The sequence below is a fragment of the Macadamia integrifolia genome, chromosome 6 (assembly GCF_013358625.1).
Source record: "Macadamia integrifolia cultivar HAES 741 chromosome 6, SCU_Mint_v3, whole genome shotgun sequence".
In the NCBI taxonomy this organism is placed as follows: domain Eukaryota; kingdom Viridiplantae; phylum Streptophyta; class Magnoliopsida; order Proteales; family Proteaceae; genus Macadamia; species Macadamia integrifolia.
Window position 1 is genome coordinate 15,102,236 of NC_056562.1, and position 26,086 is coordinate 15,128,321.

Sequence of the window (26,086 nt, forward strand, 5' to 3'; positions counted from 1 at the left end):
TCAATGGACAGGCTTGGTGCTATTGGAAATACCAGCGGAAGTGAAGACCTCATTCTAAATGATATAGATAAAAACATTCCTAGTTGGAATGATAATGACAGTTCTAGTTGCAGTAATGTTGATCATTTATTTGATGTCAGGGATATTCGGAGTTTTATCTTCAATTTCACTTTTGTTAGTTAGTGATTATAATGAGAACCATTGTTCTATGATTTGGTTATTAAAAATGAGTTTTTTGAGATTAGCAATAATCGTTCTTTTCTGAGTGAACTAGAAAGTTCTTTTTCTAGTGATAGGAAATTCTAATTATCTGAATAATACGTCTAGACGATACTAAATATAATTGGAATAATGAAAATAAATCTTGTCATTTCACATATCTACTTGAAAAATATATAACTTTAAATACTAAAATATGATAGAAAGAATGTCACTTATTTGTGCTTTCTACGCCTAGACACATGACGATATGAAAATTGAAACGGTAAGGGTGTCTTTTCACAATGTCTTGTATTGCATTCTTTTTTCCTATTAATATAATATTAGTTTTTCTATTGTAAAGAAGGAAGAATCTCCTCATCTTGTCACTCTTTTTTCCTACTATTATGAAACTGAAATTTAATAATGCTAATGTGCCTTGGATAATCCACATCTCTGGGTGAGACGTTGATGAGTACATTGAACTATCCATGTGGCTGAGAACCTTCACAACCTAGGCACAACAACGCAATCATCAGGGGTGTGCTTTACCACTGTGCTAATAACCCGTCATGTGGACCTCCCACTAGGACCCACTTTGCTAAAAGCAAGAGAAACCCCATCCCTCTCTCTGTCCTTTTTGGTGAGAAAAACTGGGTCCCAAAATCAACCATCCCAAAATGATCAAAATTGAGATCGATCAGGATTGATTTGGAATCGGAATTGACCCTTATAAATCCATGATGTGTGGTCCTGAGACTCCACTCTCTATCTCCCTCTTACGGATTAGTTAAATTGAAATTTTTTTGCTATGATATGACGTGTAAATTCTTTTGTTTCTTCAAAAATTAATTAAAAATATTCAAGATTCTTGTTGAATCACAGCCGCCACAGTTCTGGCCCAGAACCGGAGATGCTTCTTCATATCGGCAGCGGCAGAAGCTCGAGGGATCTTGAGATTGAGGAGTGGCGAATCGGGTCTCTTTATCAGCCAAGCCTCTGACAGATACGGCCTCATTACTCCTCTTTTCTCCTCCTTTCTGTCTACTTCAAATTCATCTTCTTTGGGCGCTTCGTCGGCGAATTGGTATTCTTCGAGTCTCTGAAGTCCAGGGATGACGCTCATCATTCGTGGTGTTACGAGTTCTTTCTTAAACTCGAAGCCCAGATCATTGAACCCTTTTAGCTCTTCGTATTCTAGTTCCCATAAGCTTTTGCAGCTCTTCGTCCTTCTTAATCTTCTTCCCTCACCATCAGCACTACCTGAATATCTGTGACGATTTGGGATTTTCTTCACCAAAGGAGAAGATGATTGAGCCCGGATTTTGGTTGTTGCAATTTTCAACCTTGTGGGTCTTGATTCCTCTTCTTTGTTGTACAAGTCATCCTTTGTCACATGATAAAACCTTAGTTATTGACATGAATGGGGTAACTAAAGCAGGACAGCAGAAGAAATTCAGAAACTGATCATTAGACTGAAAGAATTACCTGAGTAGTACTTGCAGATGAGGCAGATGAGATTTCGTTCTCTGAAGGAGTTGAAGAAGGGAGGTTTTGACTTGAAAGTGAGCTCACAGGAGTCTCTGAGATGGGTTTGGTGGTTTTGAGGCTAAGTATTGTTATTGGTTCTGAGAAAAGAATGATATGGTGAAACCAAAGTAGATCCATTGCTCCCAAAAGGTTATGATAACAATGATTAGCCATTGCAGAGAAACAGAGAAGAGGGTATGTTTGTTGGCTCCTAATACCTAAATTTAACGTGGGTTCATGTGGTTCCAATGGAAGAAGAGGGAATAAGTTAGAGACAATGAAAGGCTTTTAAATTTGGGCCAAGAAAATCTTGTTTTTCGGCTTATTAGTGTAGTGGTGCTCCTGCAATTGTCGGGGATTGAAATTAACAAGTGGAAGGGAAAGAAGAGGTTGGAAATTTTACAGATTTTTATGAGGAGCTGGAAGATTGATAGGGATATCAGGGAGCCTTTCATCAGTCCGGAATTGAATTGTAAATACAGAGCATTTGGTCCTACCTTAATCCTTATCCACAGCAGGGCAGGTATGGACTTTTTGCCAATCCCCTCAATCATGGTTCTAGGTATCGGTATTGTATCAAAAAGGTCGGAACTGATACCGATACCGATACAGATCAAATGAATTGGGCAGAAAACTTGATCCCCACATGGAATATAACTACTTTGTTACCTATTATATGAGCATGAGGCAACCATGGCAGATGTGGTTGCTCCATACTTGTATGTTGGGCTTTGCCAGCTGTATATGTATCCAATTTCTGTTTGCTCTCTTACCCTTTTCATTTAATTTCAACCACCTCCTTCCCCTCCTCTCTTTTTTTACTGACTACTCCTGTGATTAGTTTAGTAATTCATGAAATAGAATTTCACTTGAATGATCTGACAGTGAACAACATAGATAAACACTTCACTGTGTCATTTTATGAAAGAGAGTGTCTTCGAGAAGAATATATGTTTAATTGTGATGGAATGACATTGCTTTACTTGGGGTTACTTGGGGTTTCTTATCATAAATCAAAGCTCCAAGTTATTTTCTGTTAGGATGTTAGCCTGCAAAGTACATCGGTCTAGCCTAAGATTGCTTTGTTTGGATTCAGTTTCTGCCTGCCTTTAACAGTTATGTAGGATCAGTTCTTAAGTTTTAACTACAAATGAACAAAATCTTGCACTTTTATGTATACTAGAAAGGTCAAATGGTTCATACATGTATACACTGTCATCTTAAATCAAGTTATAGTCCTTGTGTTCCAACAACAAATGAATAAATTGTTTCATTCATAGGCTCTTGTTCTGTCATTTGAAGCGACAATCTCAGTATCGCATGTTGTATGTAAACTACTGAAGCTATCTATCCATTGCATCATACGAATTCAGTTCTAATTGTGGGGGGCTTCTCTCGACTCAAAATTGACAATTCTACTACCACTGCCCCTGGAAGGAACGTTTGCCTCACCTGGTTCCTCTTGGACTTGACTGATTTCATCATCGCTAGGGAAAGAAATAGTTTTTGTGAGTGTTGTTGGGGACTGTCGGGTACGTGGGGAAGAAACTTCTGTAGGACTAGGTTTCCTGCTGCCTCCAATATCAGAGTTGGGATGACTTGCTAGTTTCTTCATCTTCTGCCTCTTCTTCACGTCTGCATACCATTGCTTTATTACTTTGGCTGTTTGTTCTTCCAGTACTGCACTCTTGAAGTGAGAACCCATCTGTTTCCAAATAACAATCCTTTGTAACTCATTGTTCAGTTATGTGATCCATTCAGATGCATGTGATTTATCCCCTGTTTATCACTAACTTAGATGTTTGTGATTGTTCATAACAGATTATTGAATTCTCTATACAACTTACCTGTGTAACGAGGGCATAGAGTGGGAGAGTAATGTAGCTGCAAATGACTTGTACAATCACCCTAACAAACCAAAAGAAGTTTCTGTTCACTAGTCATGAAATACTGCTGTTCCTAGAAAGCTTAAAACAGAGGAAGTAGAGGAAACTGTAACTGACTAGAAGGAAGATGGAACTTACGCTAATACCACCCTTGTGATTGTAATCTCGACATGCTCATGATAACAAGAGTTGAACCCAAATTCTAACTGAAAACATCAGAAATGAAAAATAATGATACCAATAATAATCAGCCAAGAATTTCTTTTCCCTTACACAGTTGAGTTTCTATTTGACATCAGAACAAAGGGAAGAGGGGACACGCACCGTTACCCAGATAAAGAATGCAATGTCGAAAGCATTCTAGAAAGATAAGACAATGTAGAATCATTTAGTTTTGAGATCATTAAAAGAGGATCTCTCTTTTCTGTTGGCATTCAAAGGGACTTACCATGAACAGGGTAAAATGAAGAAGAGTCAATACAAATCTAGGTTGGCTAAACCAGAAAAGTTTGTCATTAGGTTGCACCAAAGGAGCTCCTGTGATTACAGTGTTCTGGTCTTTGAGTTGCAGAGCCATTTTTGCGACAATTACTTCAAGCTTGGTTCCAAGAGTTAGCACAAACTACAGATGAAGTAAGAACGGGCTAATTATCAGATTCACTAGAATCTTAAAACCAGAGAGGGAGGAGGGAAAAAAAGAGGGGGGGGGGGGGAAGAAAAAAAAAGGTAGCTTTCTTAAACACTTACAATCAATGGAGCATAGGCTATCCAATGATACATATGCCATCCTGGTTCATCTCAAAAGATCTTAGAATCAACAGAAATAGTGATCGAAAAGGGGGAAAAAATTCGTAAATTAAGGGATTCATAGCATTCTTACCATGCACATCAGCAAGCATGAAGAGGACAACAGCCAACCACATAGGGGGGCTGTTGAGAGCAAAAAAACTAGATCAAATGGTGTTTTGATGGTTGTTTGTCTCCACATTTCAATGAAGAAAAAATATGACAGCAGAAATATAATCAGATGGTAAGAGGGTAAATTTATTTACCTGATTCCCACTACTACTTTGAAATCATCCTCCAAGGATCTTTGTATGTATTGTTGGAAATTGAAGTGGATGTTGGAGGGCAAATGAGCCTATTAGAAATTAAGATAGATTACTTTGTCAGTAATTAGTTCTTGTTCAATATCTTTGAAACAGAGAGTAGGTACTGAATCACTGAATCTGAAAGATATTCTTACTGCGATGAAGCCATGGCGTAATGTGAGATAATCAACTTTTGCCACCGAATGAAAGAATTGGCGGAAGAAACATTTCTGTTCCATTCCAAATTAATGATCAGTACAATTTCTTATTTTATGTGAACCTCACATAGAAGAAAATAGACTAAGGCTCCATCTGGTTGCAAGTCGAAGGAAGGGAAGTGAAATTGGTTTTAAAATGGAAAAGGAAACTTTTATAATCGTGAATTCTATTTAATACTCTAATCATATTTGATAATTATACTTTTCAAAAGTATATGTTTTGTTTTAATTTAATTTCAATTTCACTTTCTTTATTCCCTTGCAATCAAATGGAGCCTCCGTAAACCTCATTCCTAGACTAGAAAAAGAGAGAGAGAATTAAAAAAAAGTGTACTCACAATCCATAGTGATTCTATCCAAGTACTCATATGCCGTCTTCCGAATGTTGTTTGCCGTAGAAATCTAAACCGTTGAGGATCTGAATTGAAGAATCATTAAATTTATAGGAGGAAGAGCGAAGGGAAACATTAACATGATACTGTTGCAATCTAAGCCTTCCATTTCATATCTTCGGACATGAGTCCTACATTGATTTTTGGAAAAAGGTTCTCTTGGTTTATCATAGAGTGTATTAGCACCATTTAGCGTCTTGCTGTATCTCTCTCCTCTTCATATGAAATGATTTAGCCTCTTATGCCTTCTTCTATGTAAAGCTATCAATCAAAACTGTCAAAACGAACTAGATTCCCTATTTTCAAACCACATTAAACTGAATAAAATTATATATATATTTTTATATTTTAATCATTGTGAATGATATATTCTACACATTTTTCAATGTTTGAAAAATGTTTGATGGATTATGACGAATGAGGATTTATTTATTTATTTTGTTTCAGCAATAAAAAATAGGATTTTTTTTGTCGCGAAATGTAAAAGGTTGGCCCAAACGCCTAACATTGAAATCACATGCCTCCACATTAAAAAATGTCTTAAATATCCCTATTTGATGAGTTGTCCGTAATAGCCCTTCAATGCCCGAAACTACACACAAGCATCAGAGGAAATCTACTCCCTAAATTAATATCAATAGTTAAATTTTGTGAACACTGACTTGACTTATCATTACCAAATACTAGAATCTGCCACCTTAAGGATTGTTGAATAAGGGTTTCTATAGCTGACCGACGATATGTATGTTAAAATGGAGAATCTGATACAGTGATTGATATAATTAACTGAAGCTTTCAAGAGTCATGGAAGAAGATAAGAATAGAAGTATACCATTGGCCACTTGGTATGAGATTGTTCGAGTCTCTTCTTCCCAAGCTTTCCAACGCCTCATCTGTTAATCCAAGAATATAAATTAAGTATTAACCTGTTTTATGGGGTCTGTAGATAATTGGGTCCAAGTCCAACAATCCAAATTTAACGGGATTTGGAATATTGGATTGATCAGGTCAAAGTCAATCCGCCATGAAAAAGTTTTTTCTTGGGCAGGTGGGTCAGTAAACTGTAGAGACTAAGTACCTTTGCTCTGCCTAATGCCATGGTGAGAAGACTGTAGACAAGTTGAGTCGTTGCTAATACAAAGATCAAAATATGTAGTTGCCCTAGCCCTTGTTGGGAAACCAGAGAAACCATTCCCTGAAAATCATATAAACATAATCCATTCTTAGAATATATTATTAATTACCCTCTCTTACAGGTTTTGAGTTTAGGTGATGGAGAAACTAGAAATAAATTAATTGCAGACATACTTTAATGGCACATTTATCAGAATTGGAACTTCCACCAGTTTCAGTACTATGCCCTGTTTTGGTTACTTTCTTATGGCATGGAAGCATGGTGTCTGCAACTTTAATGGGTATGCAGATATTGGAGATGGGTACTTGTGTTGTTGTTAATATAAGTGAAATGAACCCAACCAGCATCAGTTCTGTACCAAACCCATGAACCATATCAGAACAGAGGAACCAGAAACCAGAAACCAGAAACCAAACTAATTAAGAAATCAAATACAAAAAAGTAAAAATTTTCAAGTCTGAATCCGAACCCATACCTGATTTAAGCTTCTCTACAGCTTCATAGAGTGATTTCTTCCGGTGTTTCTTGAGCCACTGTTATTGATTCATGAAAAGAATGGTGAGAATAATAGGCAATTTTGTTTAATCTGTTGTGTTAATTAATTATTACTTACTTTGGAGATGAGATTAATGGAGTGCTCAAGAAGAATTGAGACAGAGATGAAGCAGAAGCAAACGGTAGCTAGTGCCCAAGTGGATGTATCTTCGAGAGAGCGTGTTGTAGTAGAACTATTAGAGCTTGCTTCTGCTGCCATGATCTTCTCTGGTTATTGATGATGATCACTGGTAGAATCTTCTTCCTCTTCTGGAGAGAGAGAGAGAGAGAGAGAGAGAGAGAGAGAGAGAGAATAGTATTAATAGAGTTTTAAGACAAGGAAGAAGAGAAGATGAACAAGTCAATGAAACGTTTTAATTTCTGCAGGTGACCATGGACTTCCAGTTATTTGCACCTTCTACACTGTATAGTTTCAGTCACCTCCTAATGGTTTAAATTGGCACTTGGCACTTGGCACTTGGCACTTGGCACTTGGAATGGAGGTACAAGTGGACAAAGCTCGAGTCTTCACTTTTTCTTTTTCTGGGTATTGAGCAAGGATTTTGAACTCAGAATTGATTTTTGAAACAGAGGTAATGAAACAGCCTGGTCCACCCTTTGGGTATACCAGACAAACCCTGGTCCATGTGAGACCTCACAACCCACTTGAAAACCTGTTTGATTGGAATATTTAGTAGTGGATCTAATTGCAAACCCGGTCAGATTGTTTAGAGGGGTATTTGTGCAAGAAAAACGATACGCATCATTACAAAATTAATACATTGATCCAGAATCCAGATCCTCTCGAGCCACTGGGGTGCTTAGTGTGCATCTAATAGTTGGGAGGACCTTAGGGTGCGTGTTCATGTGTTGGAGTACGTGCTTGATATCTCCCAACTGTTGGATGCGTGTTGAATGTCCAATGCAACTAGAGAGGATTTGAATCCCTCAATATACAGGGAGCTAAGTTGGGCTCGTCTATTAGCCTGTACCTTATAAGGGTGTTAATCGGTTTAGTTTCGGTTTAAACGGTGTGGATCGGTTCAGTTCATATTTATTTGACTATAACCATAACTGCACCATTTACTAAATGGTTCCACTTTCTGAAACCGTGATCATTTAGTAAACAGTTTCGATTTCCACGGTTTCTAAACGGTGTCGATTTTACAATTTTAAATGGTTTCGGTTTTGGATTATTCCATACGGTTTGTAAAACGGTTCGCAATCGGTTTGTTATAACTTGCAACCATCTCTAAACTGAAGATCATAAGCTTATCCAAAAATAATGGCAACCACAAATAAGAGATTCTATATTGACAATGGTATGTCTTAATTTGATAATCTAGTGCTATTTCTTTGCATGACCATTCTCAAACATATGAACTAATGTTATACAATATCCAAATCCAGCCTTCTACAGTATAAAATATTAAAATGACAAGTGGTCCAGCCAAAACACCCCATCTGTGATAACATAATAACATAGTAACATATATGAATTACAACATCATGATCTAAAGCCTAAACTTAAACTAAATTGCAATAAATCATATTAAAGTAGGATGAACACTTAATTTACTTGTTCATTGTTATAAGGATTACTGCCATTGCTTTATTTAATTGTTATATGGATTAATCAAATCGGTTTAAACGGTTTCAATTCGTTTGAAACCAATGGGTTTCGCGGTTTAAACCGACCCGACCCATTTAGCTAATCGGCCTGAAACTTGAAACCATAACCGCACCATTTACTAAACTGTTTTGCGGTTTTGGTGTAAATGGATCTGTTCGATTTCAGTAAATGGTTTTGGTTTCAAATTCACATCCTTTGTACCATAGTTGCGTAGCCTAGAAGCTTTTTCTCAGGAATGATTTAGTTTGAGGGAAAGGGATGCACTTGGTCCAACAAATAAAGTACGAATCCTGATGGACAAACGATCCAAACAACTTCTCGATATTTTCGAGGTAAGGCTACAGATTTCTCGTCCCTTGGACCTCACACATGCAAGAGCATTGTGCATGTGGTCCAATTTTATTTTTTATTTTTTCTCTTTTTATTTAGTCTGAGAGACTATTAAAGAGATACTCATAATGATATGATTTTTAAATAATCCAGTCCCAATCCAGTGATGTTGATCAGTTTAATTAATAAACGGGTTTATGGCCATAAGTGTAAGTGTCTCCTACTAACTATGAAGAAAATCTCGAATATGTTTATATGTGATGGGAGCTTTGAACCTAAAGACTTGGAATGACATCACAATACATTGTTTAAACAGTCCCGTTCGGTCTCAATCCAGCGATGTATATCGGCATAATTAATGAATGGGTTTATGACCATAAGCTTCTCCCTATTAACTATAAATACATTTGTATCCAATACGTTAAGCCTGTGTATATCATTATATGTGATGGCAACTTTTAACCAAGGATTGGAAAGTTAGGGTGGGCTTCAATTTTTTGTACTGCATTCTTAATTTGTGGTAGCCTATATGAACAAGTTTTTGTAAGAAATGCCCAAGAGTCAGAAATTTGGGAATTGTATCAGAGTTAGAGAGAAGTAAATGAGCAGAGATGGACTCAAATAGAGGTATGGATGATTGACAAGAGGTGGTGGACTAGCTGAAGCAAGAACAAGCTATGGATGGCCATAATTTGTTTTGTCACATTTCTATAATGAAGTCTATTAAATCTTTGAAATATTTACAGTGCCACCACATAGAGGATGTCACAATTAATAAAACACTTTTTACATAACTAACAACTACGATATCGGATCCCCTTATAGACCGGTCATCTCTATCGCCCATAAATGGACTGAAAGGCTATGATTGATTGACTTTCAACTTTGGCGAAGAGTTTCAAACCCAAAAAAAAAAAAGGCTTTGACCAAGAGTAATGTTGTGAACTTTTTATATTGTCAATATTTAGTTTCTTTTCATCTAATAAATGAGATAGAGAGGAGAAGAATCTAATCAAAGGGTTTTGGGGAGTAAAGAGAGAGTTTGGATCAGGCCGTTGTACGAGAATCATTTTCGTATGATGTCCAATCCATACTTGGAATCCACTCAACATGAAAGTCTATTACAAGAAAAGGGAGATTGAGTGGATTCCATATGTGGAATAGGCACCGTGTGAGTATGATTCTTGTACGAGAACCTGATCCAGATTCATAAAGAGAGGCTTTAAAGGGGGGGCGGGGGGATGGAATAAGTGTAACAAAAAAAGTTAAGTTAGGATCAAGTCTAAATTATTAAATGAAGGTTCAACTTCTTAGACCCCCTATTGTATGAGGTTATGTACATAAATATATAATGAACCAAAATACCAAATGACAATGATTGATGATGTATTTTTTTTTAAATCAATGATGATTGATGTCAGGTATTCAATTTCTTGACTTTGTGAGGAAGTTGAGTTGGACTGCATTTGGTATTTGGTTTGCATTCTTGGAATAGATTTTGGGTTCGTAATGTATTTAGAAATTCAAAATCCTTCTAGAATGTATTCCAGGAATACATAGCAAATATAGACTTATTTTATTCTTCTATGATCGCGTTGGATTATAGAATCTCTCATTATCATCATCACCATCATGAATCACGATACATTTGAGGTTCATTTCACAAATGATGAAGATCTCCTTCATTTTTCCATCACAGTTGATTCCTTTTGTGGCAGAGTTCAAGCCTTTTGTGCACTGATTTTTAACTGGGCCCACAAAATGTTAAATGGCATTTTATGTTAGAAGTTTAGAAGATTAATGAACTTATCTATGAAATGCAATTCAAAAACCATGGATATGGGAAATTCTATGACTCTTCCAGATACCGTTTCTAGGGTTCTGGACAATTCTGATCGGAATCAATAGAGGCCAACCCTATTGCCGGTTTGAGATTTTAAAATTTACATAGTTGTACGATGGAAGTATTTAGCCAATACTTCTAATCATTAGGAAAATTGTCCAACTTTGACTAATTAACTTAACCTAACCTAAATGACGATATATTAAAGAAAAAGGAGAAGGTCCTTTGAGCAAGTGGCATAAAATTATTATGCTAGATTGCTAGGAATTGAACCTCACCCGATTAAAATGGGTAAAGGGCTGAGAAACCTCAACTGTGCTGAGCTTGGATGGGCTACGGTTGAGCAAATTTCATCTTTGAAGCCTATGGTGCTGTCCCTGTTAGTAGGTTGGGCCTGGTCCAAGCTAGACAACCAGGGTCTAGCCTAAGTTAGGAAGTAGCCCATTGATGTTAAAGAAAGAGAAATTATTTGACTACACAAAGATGAAGCTTCGGTTTCATGCTTAGTGCTTAGCTATGGTACAAAGAGTTTGGTTGGAGAGCTTGAGGTGGGCTTCTTGAATCTTCCATGCTCCACTACCATTTTAACCACAAATGGGCCGTTCATGGCAGATTCAAGTTGAGAAACTTTTCTTCTTCTTTGCTGCTCCATTTTGCAGAACCCTTCCTCATTTGTCCGTTCAACAGTGATTTCAAGTAATTAATTAATGATGGAAAGATCCAAGGGTGCATTATTTCGATCAATTTAGAGCCTAACAAAGCCCAATAGAAAATTAGACTTGCGTGGTTTTGCTTCTTAACAATTTGGACATTCAAACTCTAGGCAACACTAGTATATGAGGTCAATGGGAGGGTGCACAGGAACATCTTCATCTCATGTGGCAAAAGAAGGGGGGGGGACAAAGGAGGGACAATGTGATCTTTTTGTGTCAGCCTATGTCTGGCATAATCAACACCCGACTAGCAAGGTTCTTTTTCCCATATAAACATACTTCTTGGGTTTCATATTGGGTTCGGCTGGTTTAGTTTCAATTTACCATGTATATATATATATATATGCATAAACACTTATGGAAAAAGATTTTTTTTGTATCGACTTCTATCTTTTTTAGAAATTTTAGTCAATTTCAATCTATCCATTATGGTCTGATTTTCAACCGGTGTCGTAATACCCCAAATCAAAACCAGCCCAATAAAGAATCAATTCGAGTTGATGTGGATTTCTTCTAAAGGATTTGATTGGTTTTATCAGTTCAATTTAGGGTTTTGCACCATTAAAATAATAATAATAATAATAATAATAATAATAATAATAATTAATAAATAAATAAATAAAATTTGTGGAGGTGGTCATAGATGTAGACATGTCGTTGGGGTTGAATCTTCCCAAGACAAATGGATTTGTCTATTGAAGAGTGTATGAGAGTTACAACTCGCAAAAATGGGATTCATGTTTCTCTTTCCCTCTCTTTCTTATGAAAACTCATTCCAATGAAATCACATGGGCCTCTCACTAGAAAACAACTGTCTACTTGCTCCTCTCATTATCACCACCCTCTTCTTCTTCTTCTTCTCCTTTTCCTTTGGAATGGACTGGAGCGGAGCTGGACCATCAATAATTGGATTGCCATGGACCCACCCCTTAGAAAGAACCTACCTTATCCAAAATGATTCCCTTTAACTTACTAAATAGATGGTTTTAACTTGATCCATGTTCAGTTTAGCATTGCTTATTATTTATAGTTTTAGGTATTGGGTATCGGATAGGTTGTATCAGTCATATAAGTATCGGCTATACCTGTCTAATAATAATAATAATAATAATAAAATAATGTATCTTGACTCTTGAGAGGCAAAAGTGTTTGAGGTCCAATACAGCCGATACATATCAGTATACCAGTTCCAAGCTAGCCTCTTTAATTAAAAATGGATCCCTAATTCCTTATCACCAAATTGTCTCAAGGCCCAAAGGCAAAAAGTAACAAAAGGGCTTGGCCCACCTTAAGTGGAAGACAATACAGTTAGGAATTGGGAATCTCTGCCCCATCTTATTGCTTTTTTTTTTATTTGTTGAATTTGAAAAGCGTTTGGATAGGAGGAGTTGTGACTTGTAAAGAGCTTTCTGTTCTGCTACCTTTCCATTTTAGTTAATGACATGTTTGGTTTAAAAGAATAATTAATGCAGTTTGAAGTCTTCCCTTTCTCCTCCTAATTTTGTATTCTAGTTCTTTAGTTATAAAAGGTGTCTTTAAAGGTAAGATAAACTGAAAAATAATTAAATATTTAATCACTATTTCCTTTGCCTTAATCTTTAAGGAAGAAACTAATGATAGTTTTAGCTATTAAGTAGTATTATATAGTTATAACTAAAACAAGTAAGGAATTAATCATTTGATGCCAAGAATCTTAGACCAATCACGTGCAATAATATTTCAACCTCCTTCTTCTTTGGGTAAAGTGAAGAATTGATTATAGGTTAATCCTTTTGTGGTTTTCATTAGTTCTTATGTGCAACTAGTTTTTCATAAACGGTTTCTATTCAGTTAGTATCGGTGGTTTCTGATTTTGAACTGAATCAAAAAAAGAAAAGAACATATGAAATAAAAACCATACCATATCTTCCTCATTTGATCGATTTTGATTTCATTTTGACAACTTTACATGAAATGGCCTTGTTGCCCTTTAATATATAAAGTTGTTCTATCACATCTCCTTGGTACAGTCCCCTATATCGCTTGCTCGGATAACTTTTTCCTTTTTTTGAAATTGAAACGAGTGGAAAGATTCTATGAACCCAAACATCCATGGGAGAGGTAGCCTGCTAATCAGGGTTTAAGAGACAAGATTGGATATCTGGTCTAGAATAGATAGAAATCAATAAAAATATCCTAAACCCTGAATGTTATACCCTAAACCCTAATTTTAGTATAGAACCAAACTTCAATCCGATATGGATCGGTGGCCGAAATTGACACGAGTGTGACGACATAAGGTACAAAGGGTTCAGAACAATCGAATCTGCCTTCTGTTTTGAAATCCCCTTTTGTGGAAATCAATAAAAAAAAAGAGATAAAGTTTGAGCCATCATGCATGAAAAGATTCCGATCAGACAGATCTACGCGTGTGCAAGCTTATCCATAACTGTCAAAAGATTCCAAAGTAGTAATAAATCTTTGACTTTGACCAGAAGATCTACGGCCTTTTACCGTTGAAAATAGGTGGGTTTAGCTTAATGTAACAGTAGCAGAAAGTGGAGCAGAATTAGATCTTCAACTATTTTGGCCACCAGAGGAAGAAAATCTGAACATAAACACGTTTTGATCGCAATTTTCAGCTTCCTTCATCCGTCTTTACTGCTCTAACGCAATCAATGGCGACAACCCATGTCCCCATGTGCTTCCCCTTCTTTGTTTTAACTGCTCCTCTTCTTCCTTCAGCCTCAATCACCGTCTCCTTCGTCTCTTCTTGTTATAATAAAATCGGAAATTAACATTCACAAATTCACAATCACAGCCAACGATTACGAGAGGAATCAGAAAAGCTGAAGAAAAATCAAGGAGAAACCAGAAATAAGAAGACGAATGGCGTGGGACTCTGGGAGTGGTAGTGGGAGTCCTCATAACAACTCATCACATCGCGACTTTCGACATTTCAGACAGTTATTAAATGATAAATATTGAATGAACCTCAACAACTTTCACTCCATTCCGCTCACTCATCCTCATATCGCAACACTTCTTTATCCATTTCTTTCAGAGTCTCTCCTAATTTCATACTCGGTTACTGCAAGTGCAAGCAGAGCAGTAGCTGTAACAGCCATTTCAGTAATGTTACTTGTGGGGCTTTGTAAGTAGTAGATTAGCATGTTATTGGGGAAACCCAGACGCATTTTGGGATCTGGGTTTTGTTTGTTCATCGCTAGTATTCTTTTCTTGGATTGATTATGGGTTTCTCTCTGTTCCCTGTTGTGGGTTTTGTTTCTCTTTCTCTGTTATTGTATTCTACTACTTGTTATTCTTTTTCCGAAGATCAAGAGAGAGACCGGATCACTGAATTACCGGGACAGCCCAACATTCAATTCTCCCAGTACTCGGGATACGTTACAGTTGATGAAAAAGCCGGCAGGGCCTTGTTTTACTGGTTGGTAGAGGCTCCTGCGAATCGTCGGCCGGAGTCGAGACCACTGGTTCTATGGCTTAATGGAGGGCCTGGGTGTTCGTCTGTGGCTTATGGTTTCGCCGAAGAGATCGGACCTTTCCGTATTAATCCGGACGGCAATTCCCTTTTATCCAATCCTTACGCTTGGAACAGTCGTAAGTCTCACTCACATCGTCTTTTTCTACTAAGCTTCTTTCGCTTGACGAATGATTATTTTGTTCTGTTGGGACTGTGTGTGCTTTGCCAGAGGCGAATTTGCTTTTCCTGGAATCTCCTGCGGGAGTGGGGTTCTCTTATTCGAATACTACCTTGGATCTGTATACTGTCGGTGACCAGAGGACGGGTATTTATTTTATCTGCATTTTGATATAGTTCTTACGGCATTTGTGTTATCAGGAAGAAATCGCTGGCCGTTGGGCCTTTGAGCATCTCTAGTTGATTCTGGAATTTTCTTTTCCTGTGAATTTTGTAGCTGAAGATGCATATACTTTCCTAGTCAACTGGTTCAAAAGATTTCCTCAATATAAACATAGAGATTTCTACATTGCTGGAGAAAGTTACGCAGGTGTGGCAATTGCTTCAAACTTCCCCTTTCTGCTGGGTTTTATCTCTCATGAAACACAGTCAACTGATATATATTTTTTTCTTATAATTTCAGGTCACTATGTTCCTCAGTTGGCTCAAATTGTTTACCGGAGAAACAAGAGAATCAACAATCCTGTTATTAATTTCAAGGGGTTCATGGTAAGACTGAAAACAGAACTTTGCATGATATCTGTTGGGTTTCCATTGCTTAATTGTGATTGAATTGCTGATTACCATTTTTTATTATCAGGTTGGAAATGCCGTAACTGATGATTATCATGACTATGTGGGAACTTTTGAGTATTGGTGGACTCATGGCTTAATTTCTGATGCTACCTATAGAACTCTGAGAGTTAGATGTGATTTTGTATCTTCTTTACACCCATCTGATGCATGCATTGCAGCTCTTGATGTCGCTGTATCAGAACAAGGAAACATTGATCCTTACAGCATATTCACACTTCCTTGCAATGATACTGCAACTCTCAGACGCAATTTGAGGGGACATTATGTAAGTTATCATAGAACCTCCTCCTGTTCCTTTTACTAATGGAGTGTTTCATCTGGAACTAATTGTAGTTCTCACTTGTAACATTATTATATTTAGACCTATTGCTGCTGTCTTCTATGCTGTTCTCCAATTTTCTCCTCTAAATTTCCATTGGAATAGTCCTGCTCTGGTATTTTTCATTGAGCTTCTCAGTGTGCAGTGCCATTCCCTTGTAATCACCACTTTTGAGTGGTGTGCTGTCCCTTGTTTGTGGTCCTTCTGACTTGCACACATGCACTACAGTTAGTACCCCTTGTGCCCTCATTATGATTTTCAAGTTTAAAGTTTCCAAAGTTGCTCAAGTGCCCCTGTCTGACCCACAGCCTCCTTTTGAGACTTGAGACCTGCTTCAGATCCTCACATTGTGCAATGAGGTTGTCTGGCACCATTACTCACTTTTATTATAATCACCTTCTTTCCTGGCCTCCTTTTGCAGCATGCCTCTTGAGTAAGTTCTATGCAGTCATGTAGTGGTGTCTGGCTGAAGTGGCAGAAGAGTATGGAACCATCTATATGGGGCCCAAGGGAAAAATAAATATCATCCTGAGAACTGCCTGCATAGCTGAGATCCACTCACAGCATTCCTAACATCAGGATAGGAATTGTCCCCAGTGACCTTTTAGGACACCACTCAACTGGCCGAAGCTTTGACCTGGATGGGCAGTCCAAAACTCTGTAAATAAAGCCATATATCCCTCAACCGGCCAGTAATGGTGATTTACTTGAGGGCGTAGAGCTCATGTAAAAGGTGAATTTCATTGAAAAGCATTGCTAATTCCATGTGATGAAAAAAAAAAAAGGGCAAACTTTTGAGGTGGTTGAACCAAAGACAAACCAACTTAGCCTTCTCTAAGAAACCGCCTACCTCAGCAATTTTTCACTTGGCTACAGGTAGCCAAGTGTCTACATGGTTCTCTACACACTTGAGGTTAAATGCAAATATTTCATGTTTCAGTTTCAGTTTCATCCATATAAATCTAAAGCTGTTGAATGGTTATTTAGTCTCACTAACTATTTATTCAAGCCAGCCTTGGATGTCCAGAGCATATGATCCCTGCACTGAAAGGTATTCTAAGCTGTACTTTAATCGCCCAGAAGTGCAAACGGCAATCCATGCTAATTTAACTGGCATTCTCTATTCTTGGGATACATGCAGGTATGGCCACCATTTCTGTACACTTGAGGGATATCTCTGTTACATATTTTGTGACGACATGGTTGAGTAGTTGATCAAGTTCCTCTCTCATGCAGTGATATTGTTGGGAATTACTGGGTGGATTCTCCCTTAACTATGCTTCCTATTTATCAAGAGCTTATTGCAGCTGGTCTGAAGATTTGGGTATTCAGGTAAATTCTTATAAACTTTTCTTCAATATTTTAGTGAAATTTGGAATTAGGTCTTATGACCTGGTTGGTTACATCAAGACATTAAACTTTAAAGGAATGGTGGAAAAACATGGTCAAAAAAATGACTCATCAGCTGTGGATAATTTAGTTTTGCATAGAAGACGTGGAACTCTGCACCTCAAAACCTATGACATAGCTATGGGTTCTAACAGGGGGCCCCCATAATTTTGAATTCTAAATCTGTGATTTAAGGACCACACTGTTGAGGGTCCTTTGACCAGTTGATTGGTTGTGAGACCCTGTGTCTTCATAGTCATATGCTTTATCTCTCTTCAATCTCTTTCTGTTCTATTCTCCAAGCCCAATCTTCACCTTGTACATGCATACATTCCATTCTCTATTTGCACAATTTCCATTTTATTTGTGATTCTTTTAAATTAATATAGCATATGGTGGAAGGGTTCCTAATTAGAATTAAGGTGTAAACCTTAAAAGTTACAAAGGAGGAGCACCAAAACCAGAAAAAATATAAAAAATCCGTCTACATGGGAAATTGAAGAAACATCAACAGACACCAGTGAGCATATCACAATATCTTAGAACAGAGTGGTAGAAAATCACCATCATTTTATTTCACCATGCCTTATCCTCTTTCCATTGCTGACTTCCACGTTTACCTGAGATTTTATTATAGTTTCCCTTTATTTTGATTTCCATGTTAAAAATCTGAATTTTCTGGCTTCTTTGTTCATTAAAAAAAAAAAAAAAAAAAAAAAAAATCTGGCTTCAAGGGGTTGCATTTCCAGCTAAGGGAGCCTGGACAACGCCTTGACAACTATGTTTATCAAAGAGAAGAATATTCAACAGTTAGGGATCTGTTGGGAATTGCTAAGAAATACGGCGGAATCCTTGGCACCCTCTATTAATTGGTGTCATATTGTTGTTACCTAGATAGTTCTTACTGCATTATATGGCTGCTAGTGTATTAAGGACAGTCACCTGTCATCCATGCTGGATTAGTGGATTATGCATGCTTCCTTTGCTGATTATACTCAATGACTGAACTCTTTGCCCAGTGGAGACACTGATGCTGTGGTGCCTGTCACTGCAACTCGCTACTCAATTGATGCTCTTAAGCTACCAACCATCATCAACTGGTATCCCTGGTATGACAATGGAAAGGTCAGTTCCATGAAATTCCAACCTCGTTCTTCATTTCTAGGAGATGATAATGGCATATATGTGCATCTTCTTACTGTCTTACTTGTGTTTTTCCTGCCTTGTGATATAGGTTGGCGGGTGGAGCCAAGTGTACAAAGGTCTGACATTTGTAACAGTAACTGGTGCAGGGCATGAGGTTCCTCTTCATCGCCCCCGTCAAGCTTTAATATTATTTAAACATTTCTTAGATAGTAAGCCGATGCCTACCTCAAGCAAGTAGTCCAATTCATCTGATTCCTCAGGAATAAGCGACAGTTGGAACAAGCTCACCACTGGGATTAAAATGAAAGATCGAATAAGAGAAATGATCTTCGCATACCAATTCATGCTTGGTGTCTATGTTCTGAGTCTTACAAAGGTTATGATACTCACCAACTACCATTTGTCTTCTATGATTTTCATTTTGTATCTTTTAATTTTACTCAATTCAGCATAGATTCATGCTTGTATCTTGCTAATGTACCAACAACTGAAACCAACTATATAAGATTTTTTCAAGGTTTTGGGTTTTCCCATGGCTACAAATGAGTTGAATTACAGTGTTGAAACTAAAAGCATTAAGAGATTAATGAATGGGTCATGTCCAGTATGTCACTGTAATAAGAAGACTGCTTTTGGTTCTCACTTATGAGGAAGAAACATCTCCAGAGATCGATAATGTTGTAAGTATATTCTATCTGTGTTAAGGCCGAGGCTGGTGGCTTCCTCAAGAAGGCGAATGGTGGGCTCCAGGTACCATATACCACCACCATCCTCCACACTCCATAGTCTTATATGCCTTGCTTGGCTTGTGGAGCTTTAAGGTAGCATGTACCAAAATTCCTTTCTTCCCCTTACATTATATATGTTATCTAGAAAGAAAAAAAAAAATGATATCCTTCTTTTTAAGCTTTGGGAGTGGGGATGTAATTTAGAAAGAAAATGCTATTAAGCACTAAAATGGGGTGTAGATTGGGTCACAATTTTTTTTTATTTTTTTTTTTTAATATGGGTTTTATATCAAATACGTGTGGTTGGGGAAGTGACTAAGTTGAGTTTGAATCTAATAATGCGGCTCTCGATCGTCAGAAAAAAGAAAAAGAAAAAGAAAAAGATTATTCTTCCCCTTTCCAAAAGCAAGGGTTCTTTGCGATTCTAATCAAATTGTTCACTATTTAGTTTGATTTTGCTTCTAGAAAGTAAAACAGTTTATTGAATGGTTTGATTCAGTTTTAAATTGATAAACCATTAGTTTTGAACCAATTAGAAACAATATACTATTGAACCGATTATACATACCAAACCGATTAAAATACCATTTGCTCCTTCATTTTATATAAATTTTCTGTGTTTTGTAATGGATTTACATTTTAAGACCCTTTTAACCACAACCATTTATTAATTGATTCAATTTGGGATATATTGGAACCGCTTAATAAATAATTCAATCCTGATTTTAAACCGAATCAATTAACTAGAACCGAACCGATTAGCACCCAACAACCAAACCGGATGGAATCAGAACTCATTGGTGGGTTTCTTCACTAGACACGGAAAGCAATAAAAGTGCAACGAACGAGGCGGCAATGTCAAGCCCAAATGCCCAACAACAAAAAGAAGAGATAGGCGGGAACTGGGAAGGAGGAAGAGAGCTTACAAAGAAACGAAGCACAGCAGAAGTGGAAGCTTTGTAACAGAGAAACCCATAGACTACTAGAGAAGAGTAAACCAGAGATGTATCGGTTCAGTAATACTGTCATAGGCTTTCTGAACCTCCTAGCTCTTTTGGCTTCCATACCCATCATAGGTTCAGGGCTTTGGATGGCCAAAAACAACACCACTTGTGAATCCTTCTTCCAGACACCGCTTCTGGTCATAGGGTTCATCATTCTGGTGGTTTCCTTGGCGGGTTTCATTGGGGCTTGCTTTAATGTGGCATGGGCTCTTTGGGTCTACCTGTTTGTGATGTTGTTACTCATTGCCACCTTATTGGCCTTCACCATCTTTGGCTTTGCGGTCACCGGCCAAGGGGGTGGTGTCCAAGTCCCTGGTCGGGTCTATAAGGAGTATAGGCTTCAGGACTACTCACCATGGCTCAGGACACGAGTCCAGGATCCTCAATACTGGAGGACGATCAAAACTTGCATAACGGGCTCCAAGACCTGTGCAAAGATTGCCTCGTGGACGGCCCTTGATTACCTTGAGAGGGACATGACTCCTGTACAGGTTCTCTCTCTGTCTCCCCTTCCTCTGTTTTCTTATTTAGTTTTCAGTTTCATCTTCTCATGATTGTCGAGATTAGTGTAATTCATGCTATTTTTGACATAATTTCTATTCTGTTTTACATATATTTTGTGGTTTATCTTACAATATTTGGATTTCCAGAAAGATATATATATATATATATATATAATTTTTTTTTTCTTCTTTAAGCCAAGAGTATCTAGTTTTTGTGAGGAAATTATTAAATCTTGCTAAATTGCATTACAGGATGAACTATTACATAAATAATTAATCATGATAACAGTTTGTCACAAATGATCTAGTGTTTGATTAGAACTTTGTTGTGGTCATGGATATGCAGTCTGGTTGCTGCAAGCCACCAACTTCCTGCAACTATGGAGCTGCTACAATGATGGCACAAGACCCTGACTGCTACAGGTGGAACACCATGGCCAATTTGCTTTGCTATGAGTGTGATTCTTGCAAGGCTGGAGTACTGGAAGATGTGAGGAGAGACTGGCATAAACTCTCAGTCCTCAATGTGTTAATGGTTGTCTTTCTTATTTGCATCTATTCCATTGGGTGTTGTGCATACCGGAACAGCAAGAGATCCCAGACAGACTACCCTTATGGAGAGAATCGGATGAAAAAAGTGATACCCAGATGGGACTTCTATTGGTAAGCACTGACCAGACCCTACTGTTATTCATTTCTCATCCATTGCTCTACCCGAAACATCATCTATTTTATGGTCTTTGTTTCTCTCACTGCTAAGAGATTCCTTTGGTTTGGGCTTTTTCAGGAGGAGATGGTGGCGAGACAGAAGAGAATTCCTTTACTAGCTCTCTCTCTCTCTCTTTTCTTCTCTTCCTTCTGTGCTATGTTCCCTAAATATGGGGTTGTGCAGGGTTTTAACCATGTGTGGTTTGCAATCCTGGAGGCCAGCATTTACATGCACTATTTTTGCTTTTTCTCTGTAGAGATTAGCGAAGGATTACTTGCTTCATTTCAAAGTTCAAAATCCAAATCAGGCGGGTTCTTCACTTCCTCCTTTTTATGTCTTCTTGAAATTAGTGTGGAGATCATGATCGATGCATCAAGAATGGTCTCACTTTGCTTAAAAGGTTGCTTTCCCACCATAGACTCTTGCTGTAAATGATAATTGTGACTAGTATTCAAATATGGGGCATCAATACTCTTGACAAAGACTATATTCTTCTTACAGATAAGATACGATATTATCAAGGATAAGTTTTCTATCATTGGCCCACACCATTAAGCGGTTAACAAGGTTCTTATTCTTTAGAATTTGGCCTTCCAAAGTAAGATTCTTGGGAACGAATGTGATACCAATCACCAAAGCAATTACAAGGCACAATGATTCGAGAACTCCAGATGATGATTCGATGGATTTGCCACAATCCATTAATGTATATGGTAGTGAACAATGTCTAAATTGTTGAAGGTTTGATCAGAATCTTTTTACACTTTTGACCCACAAATTTGAGAAATCTAAGAAGCACTAGACTTTGGCTTGATCATGGTTAGATCTGTCTTTAGTTCTCTATAGACAAACAATAAGACAATATGCTCTATTGAGATATCTAAGCACTGTACAGTGTTTAAATCCAATACAAAAATTAGAAGCAAAAATGAACACCAAACCAAGCAAATCATAAGAAACCACTATCAAGAGATTACAATTACTTCACTACCAAGAGATTACAATCAATCTACTAATTCTATACCACCCTGTATTTTATATTGGAAAAGATGATGCTCACTCTGGATTTGCTTTCTTTGTTATCAAATTTAGTGCATCTTGTCATACTCTCCTCCATGCAAGATCATAAATGATCAATAACTACGACTACCAGTTGACATAAATAACTCAAGATAATCCTTTTCTTATCTTTCCCTGTGTTCACTTGAGGGAACAGGAACTCCCTTGACAAGCATTTGTTTCCTCCATTATCAGTCAGTAATTCCTTTGGCTGTATATTATTGGGCCTTTGGTAGAAGCAGCAGCAGCTTCTGCAGCTTGGTTCCTAGTTCCCCCCACAGTCCATAGCCACCTCACTTGGAAGAAGTACTTGTCTTGAGATTGCTTCATGGGTCGTTTGCTTCTGTTCTTTAGCAATTCTTGGGACACCACTTTCACATCCATAGCTAACTGAAACCTCTCTCCACTTAGTGTCTGTGCATAACGATCCATGCCGTGACAAGTAACGCCTAAGTTCAATCCGAAGGCTTGGAACCAGCTAATAATCCGGAAAAAAAAAAAAGAAGAAAAAATGTGAAACCCAACACGAAAGAAAGAATCATGATCTGCAGAATTTTGAAAGGAGCAAAAAGAAGCTGCAAACCTCAGCATTGGATTCGGCAGCAAGTCTGAAGAAGGCCGCGGACAAAAAATGCTTCCCAACAGACTCTGCCAATCTGATTTGCGCAACCCAATAAGATGAAGAGTCGATCCTATCTAACCGGCATTTACCGCAGGTTTCTGCACTGTAGTAAGGTGTGCCGGGGATTACCCTATCTTCAGTTGAAGAAGAAGAAGACGACATTGGAGTATGGAAGGCGCCAGAACCCTCCTCCTGCACAATGTGGGCAAGGTGTTCGACCAAAGGTTCTTGAAAGCTGACAGTTTTCTTGGTTTTGGGTTTAATTTCATCGAGCTTGTTCTCCTCTGCGGCAACTTCAGGTTCCATGGGGACCGGGTCCTTGTCGGTGTGCTTGGATGAAGACAACTTTAGGGGATATTTGGGTTGCCGTTGTTGATTAATTTCCTTTCCATTCCCCAGTGACGAAGATTTTGATAAGGGTTTGTTGGGTTCTCTTTTCAACATACAATTTGTGCTTCTACTGCTACCGAGGACGCGCTTAGACCTGAAACAGAGAAATGCAGGTAATCGATCAGAGAAGAGGTTGGATTCTGGGTAAATCGCCAAGTATTACTAATTGAGTTATTGCCTGTGAGAGTGGGTCGAAGGAGTTCCTGCAGAATTGGTTTTCTTAACCCTGCTGACCTTCTGATTTGTCTTGGAAGTTAAAGACCGACCTTTACCTGGTTTGCAAGGAATCAAGAAGAAATTTGGATTACCAATTACTCAATTAGAGAAGACGAACAGCATCAACAGATGAACAACAAATTGAGAGGCAATAAAATTAAAATCAGTTTACCTGAGATTGGAACGGATTGAAAATCCATATTGCACAAAGGGAAGACACAAAAGAAATGTGTGAATTTTGTGAAGAAAAGCTACTATATAGTATAGGGGATACCCATTTGGATTATGAGATTCTTCTCTCATATCCATTCAGGTTTAGTCATCTACAGTAGTAATTTTGTGGGGTTTTGAAATTTTTTCGAATTGGAGAGGGAGCGGAGAAGGCGACTAGCTGATACGCTCCCACGCTCCCCACTCCCCACTCCCCACTCCCCAGTGCCAGACACAGGCCCCATTAGACCAAACCTCCCCGCTCCAGTTTCTTCTACTGGGCCTGGGCCTGGGCCTTGGCATGGGTTCCTTTTCCCTGTCAGGAAGGCTTTCTCATTATGAGTTGTGTTAGACCAAACACCAGTAAGAAAAATAAATCGACAATAGATCCATACAACACAAAGATTTAACGAGGTTCACACACATGTGTGGTGTGCTACGTTCTCAAGCGAAGAAGAAGATGTTTTAATATGCAGAAGAGAGATTATATCCAAGCAATGGCGAGAAAAATTGCCCTTAAATCCTAGCTCAAAAAACCTCCAAAATATAATGACTTTCTCAACAAGACAACAATAAATTATATATTCCAAGTCACAAGTCGACTATTGGGTCGTGGTCAATCTAGTTGAATCCCTTTACTTCCATCAAAGATCTCAGAAAACTTTCCATTTGGATCGTCACAAAAATATATTAAAGCGGGTCAATCTTCAAAACTGGTTAAGAATTCAAGACAAATTTAACAAGTTGCACCTTTACACGAGTCAAATTATGGTTAGCTGAAACGCCTTTTTTAAATATTGATTTGGAACCATTTGGTTTCAATTATTGACCAGTGAAACTCAAGACTAGAGTTTAAAAACACGGAATCAGGTTCGGGATGGATCCCAAGCCTGAATGGTCCCAGACAAGTGTTATAATGTCCTAAACCTAGTTCCTACACAAGAATGAAGAATCTTCTAGGCTATCCCTATGATCATCTCCCCCCCCTCTCTCTCTCTCTCTCTCTCTCTCTCTCTCTCTCTCTCAAGAGTTTGAAGAAGTCTAAGTTCCGAACCTCCGGCACCGTCCTACTCTGGTCTCAATGGGGCAGAGGAGGAACGTCTCAAAGCTTGAATTTCTCAATTGGACCAGTAAAAGTTTCCCGTTTATGCCTATTATATCTTTTCCTATAAAATTGAATAAGGGACACAGGAAAATTCTTCATCTGGGGGAGAGAGATACTAATCTAATGGTTAGCTTTAAATATTCCATGGCCCGTGACCCTAAAGGGACACAGGAAAATTCTTCACTCCAATCTTTTGTGTCCCAAACCTTAATTACAGTCACCTACGACCTACGAAAAGAGAAAACAAAGTAGATGATAGATAGATAGATATTTGTTACCATTTAAGGGGTGGGCCTTGGTTTTATAACAGATGATATTTACGACTTTTTTTTTTTCTTGATAAAATTTAGATGATATTGACAAAGTTGATGCATTGACTAAGGATTTGGTAATCTTAATCTTGAAAAGAAAAAAAAGGGTGTACTTAATGCACGAGCTCTCACCATTAATGGTCAATAGTAGCATTAATCCATTCTTAAGGCTTAGTAGTCAATAATTGATAGAGAAATTGGAGCTAAACTGACTTCCAATAAAAGAAAAAGAAAAACTCAATTGAATACGGTTGACGCTCAACTCCACTTCCTTTTGTTTTATCAAGGGATCAAGTATTAAACATTGGTCACATGCGCAGCATAATCGGCCTCTCTTCACGAATCATGGTTAAATTGTGAATGAAAAACAAGGTGTGGCCGCATTCTTCAATTATTATGGCATTTCCATGCGTTACTTTTTTTTATTATCATTACTTGGATATGGAGAGTTCATCAAATGTGTAGAGAACTTTCTCACCTTATGAACCTCATGTATGAAGATCTATGTTGGAAGGATAATTTTGCATTTTTTCAACTCTGCCAATATGAACATCTTTAGGAGCTCCTTCTTAATGAATGACTTCTTCTTATTCATC

General features: G+C 37.8%; 4 protein-coding genes across 4 annotated transcripts; 1 reads left to right on the top strand and 3 right to left on the bottom strand.

The window, feature by feature from the left end:
- Positions 1-1,015: 1,015 nt before the first annotated feature.
- Positions 1,016-2,227, bottom strand: LOC122082625. Its single transcript, XM_042650310.1, has 2 exons — positions 1,687-2,227; positions 1,016-1,585 (listed from the first exon to the last, which is right to left on the bottom strand). The coding sequence occupies exons 1-2, from the start codon at positions 1,900-1,902 to the stop codon at positions 1,061-1,063; spliced, it is 741 nt and encodes a 246-aa protein (XP_042506244.1). The 5' UTR covers positions 1,903-2,227; the 3' UTR covers positions 1,016-1,060.
- Positions 2,228-2,849: 622 nt separating this feature from the next.
- On the bottom strand, positions 2,850-7,299 carry LOC122082621 (MLO-like protein 3). The gene is made up of 15 exons (XM_042650307.1): positions 7,064-7,299; positions 6,926-6,983; positions 6,624-6,802; positions 6,394-6,510; positions 6,148-6,208; positions 5,262-5,341; positions 4,861-4,935; positions 4,667-4,755; positions 4,495-4,544; positions 4,362-4,402; positions 4,063-4,236; positions 3,939-3,974; positions 3,753-3,820; positions 3,576-3,636; positions 2,850-3,433 (listed from the first exon to the last, which is right to left on the bottom strand). Exons 1-15 carry the CDS (start codon positions 7,202-7,204, stop codon positions 3,104-3,106), a joined length of 1,560 nt encoding a protein of 519 aa, XP_042506241.1. The 5' UTR covers positions 7,205-7,299; the 3' UTR covers positions 2,850-3,103.
- Positions 7,300-14,062: 6,763 nt separating this feature from the next.
- Positions 14,063-22,059, top strand: LOC122082620 (serine carboxypeptidase-like 27). Its single transcript, XM_042650306.1, is given in 11 exon segments — positions 14,063-15,103; positions 15,196-15,291; positions 15,421-15,513; positions 15,607-15,692; positions 15,784-16,044; positions 17,112-17,239; positions 17,335-17,430; positions 18,507-18,612; positions 18,722-19,009; positions 21,215-21,531; positions 21,656-22,059. Coding segments are annotated over 11 exon segments (1,881 nt in total). The 5' UTR covers positions 14,063-14,733; the 3' UTR covers positions 21,696-22,059.
- A 363-nt stretch (positions 22,060-22,422) lies between these two features.
- LOC122082624 lies at positions 22,423-24,278 on the bottom strand. Its single transcript, XM_042650309.1, has 4 exons — positions 24,037-24,278; positions 23,827-23,920; positions 23,220-23,742; positions 22,423-23,114 (listed from the first exon to the last, which is right to left on the bottom strand). Exons 1-4 carry the CDS (start codon positions 24,062-24,064, stop codon positions 22,902-22,904), a joined length of 858 nt encoding a protein of 285 aa, XP_042506243.1. The 5' UTR covers positions 24,065-24,278; the 3' UTR covers positions 22,423-22,901.
- Positions 24,279-26,086: the final 1,808 nt, after the last annotated feature.

Excerpts from the sequence above, each read along its gene's own strand:
- LOC122082625 (XM_042650310.1), bottom strand. The coding sequence starts at position 1,902 with ATGGCTAATCATTGTTATCATAACCTTTTGGGAGCAATGGATCTACTT. Across the intron at positions 1,586-1,686 it reads CATCTGCAAGTACTACTCAG|GATGACTTGTACAACAAAGA; the intron begins GTAATTCTTTCA and ends CATGTGACAAAG.
- LOC122082621 (XM_042650307.1), bottom strand. The coding sequence starts at position 7,204 with ATGGCAGCAGAAGCAAGCTCTAATAGTTCTACTACAACACGCTCTCTC. Across the intron at positions 4,756-4,860 it reads TACGCCATGGCTTCATCGCA|GCTCATTTGCCCTCCAACAT; the intron begins GTAAGAATATCT and ends AATTTCTAATAG. Across the intron at positions 4,403-4,494 it reads CATGCTTGCTGATGTGCATG|GATGGCATATGTATCATTGG; the intron begins GTAAGAATGCTA and ends GAGATGAACCAG.
- LOC122082624 (XM_042650309.1), bottom strand. The coding sequence starts at position 24,064 with ATGGATTTTCAATCCGTTCCAATCTCAG. Across the intron at positions 23,921-24,036 it reads TCAATCCGTTCCAATCTCAG|GTAAAGGTCGGTCTTTAACT; the intron begins GTAAACTGATTT and ends CTTGCAAACCAG. Across the intron at positions 23,743-23,826 it reads CCTTCGACCCACTCTCACAG|GTCTAAGCGCGTCCTCGGTA; the intron begins GCAATAACTCAA and ends TCTCTGTTTCAG.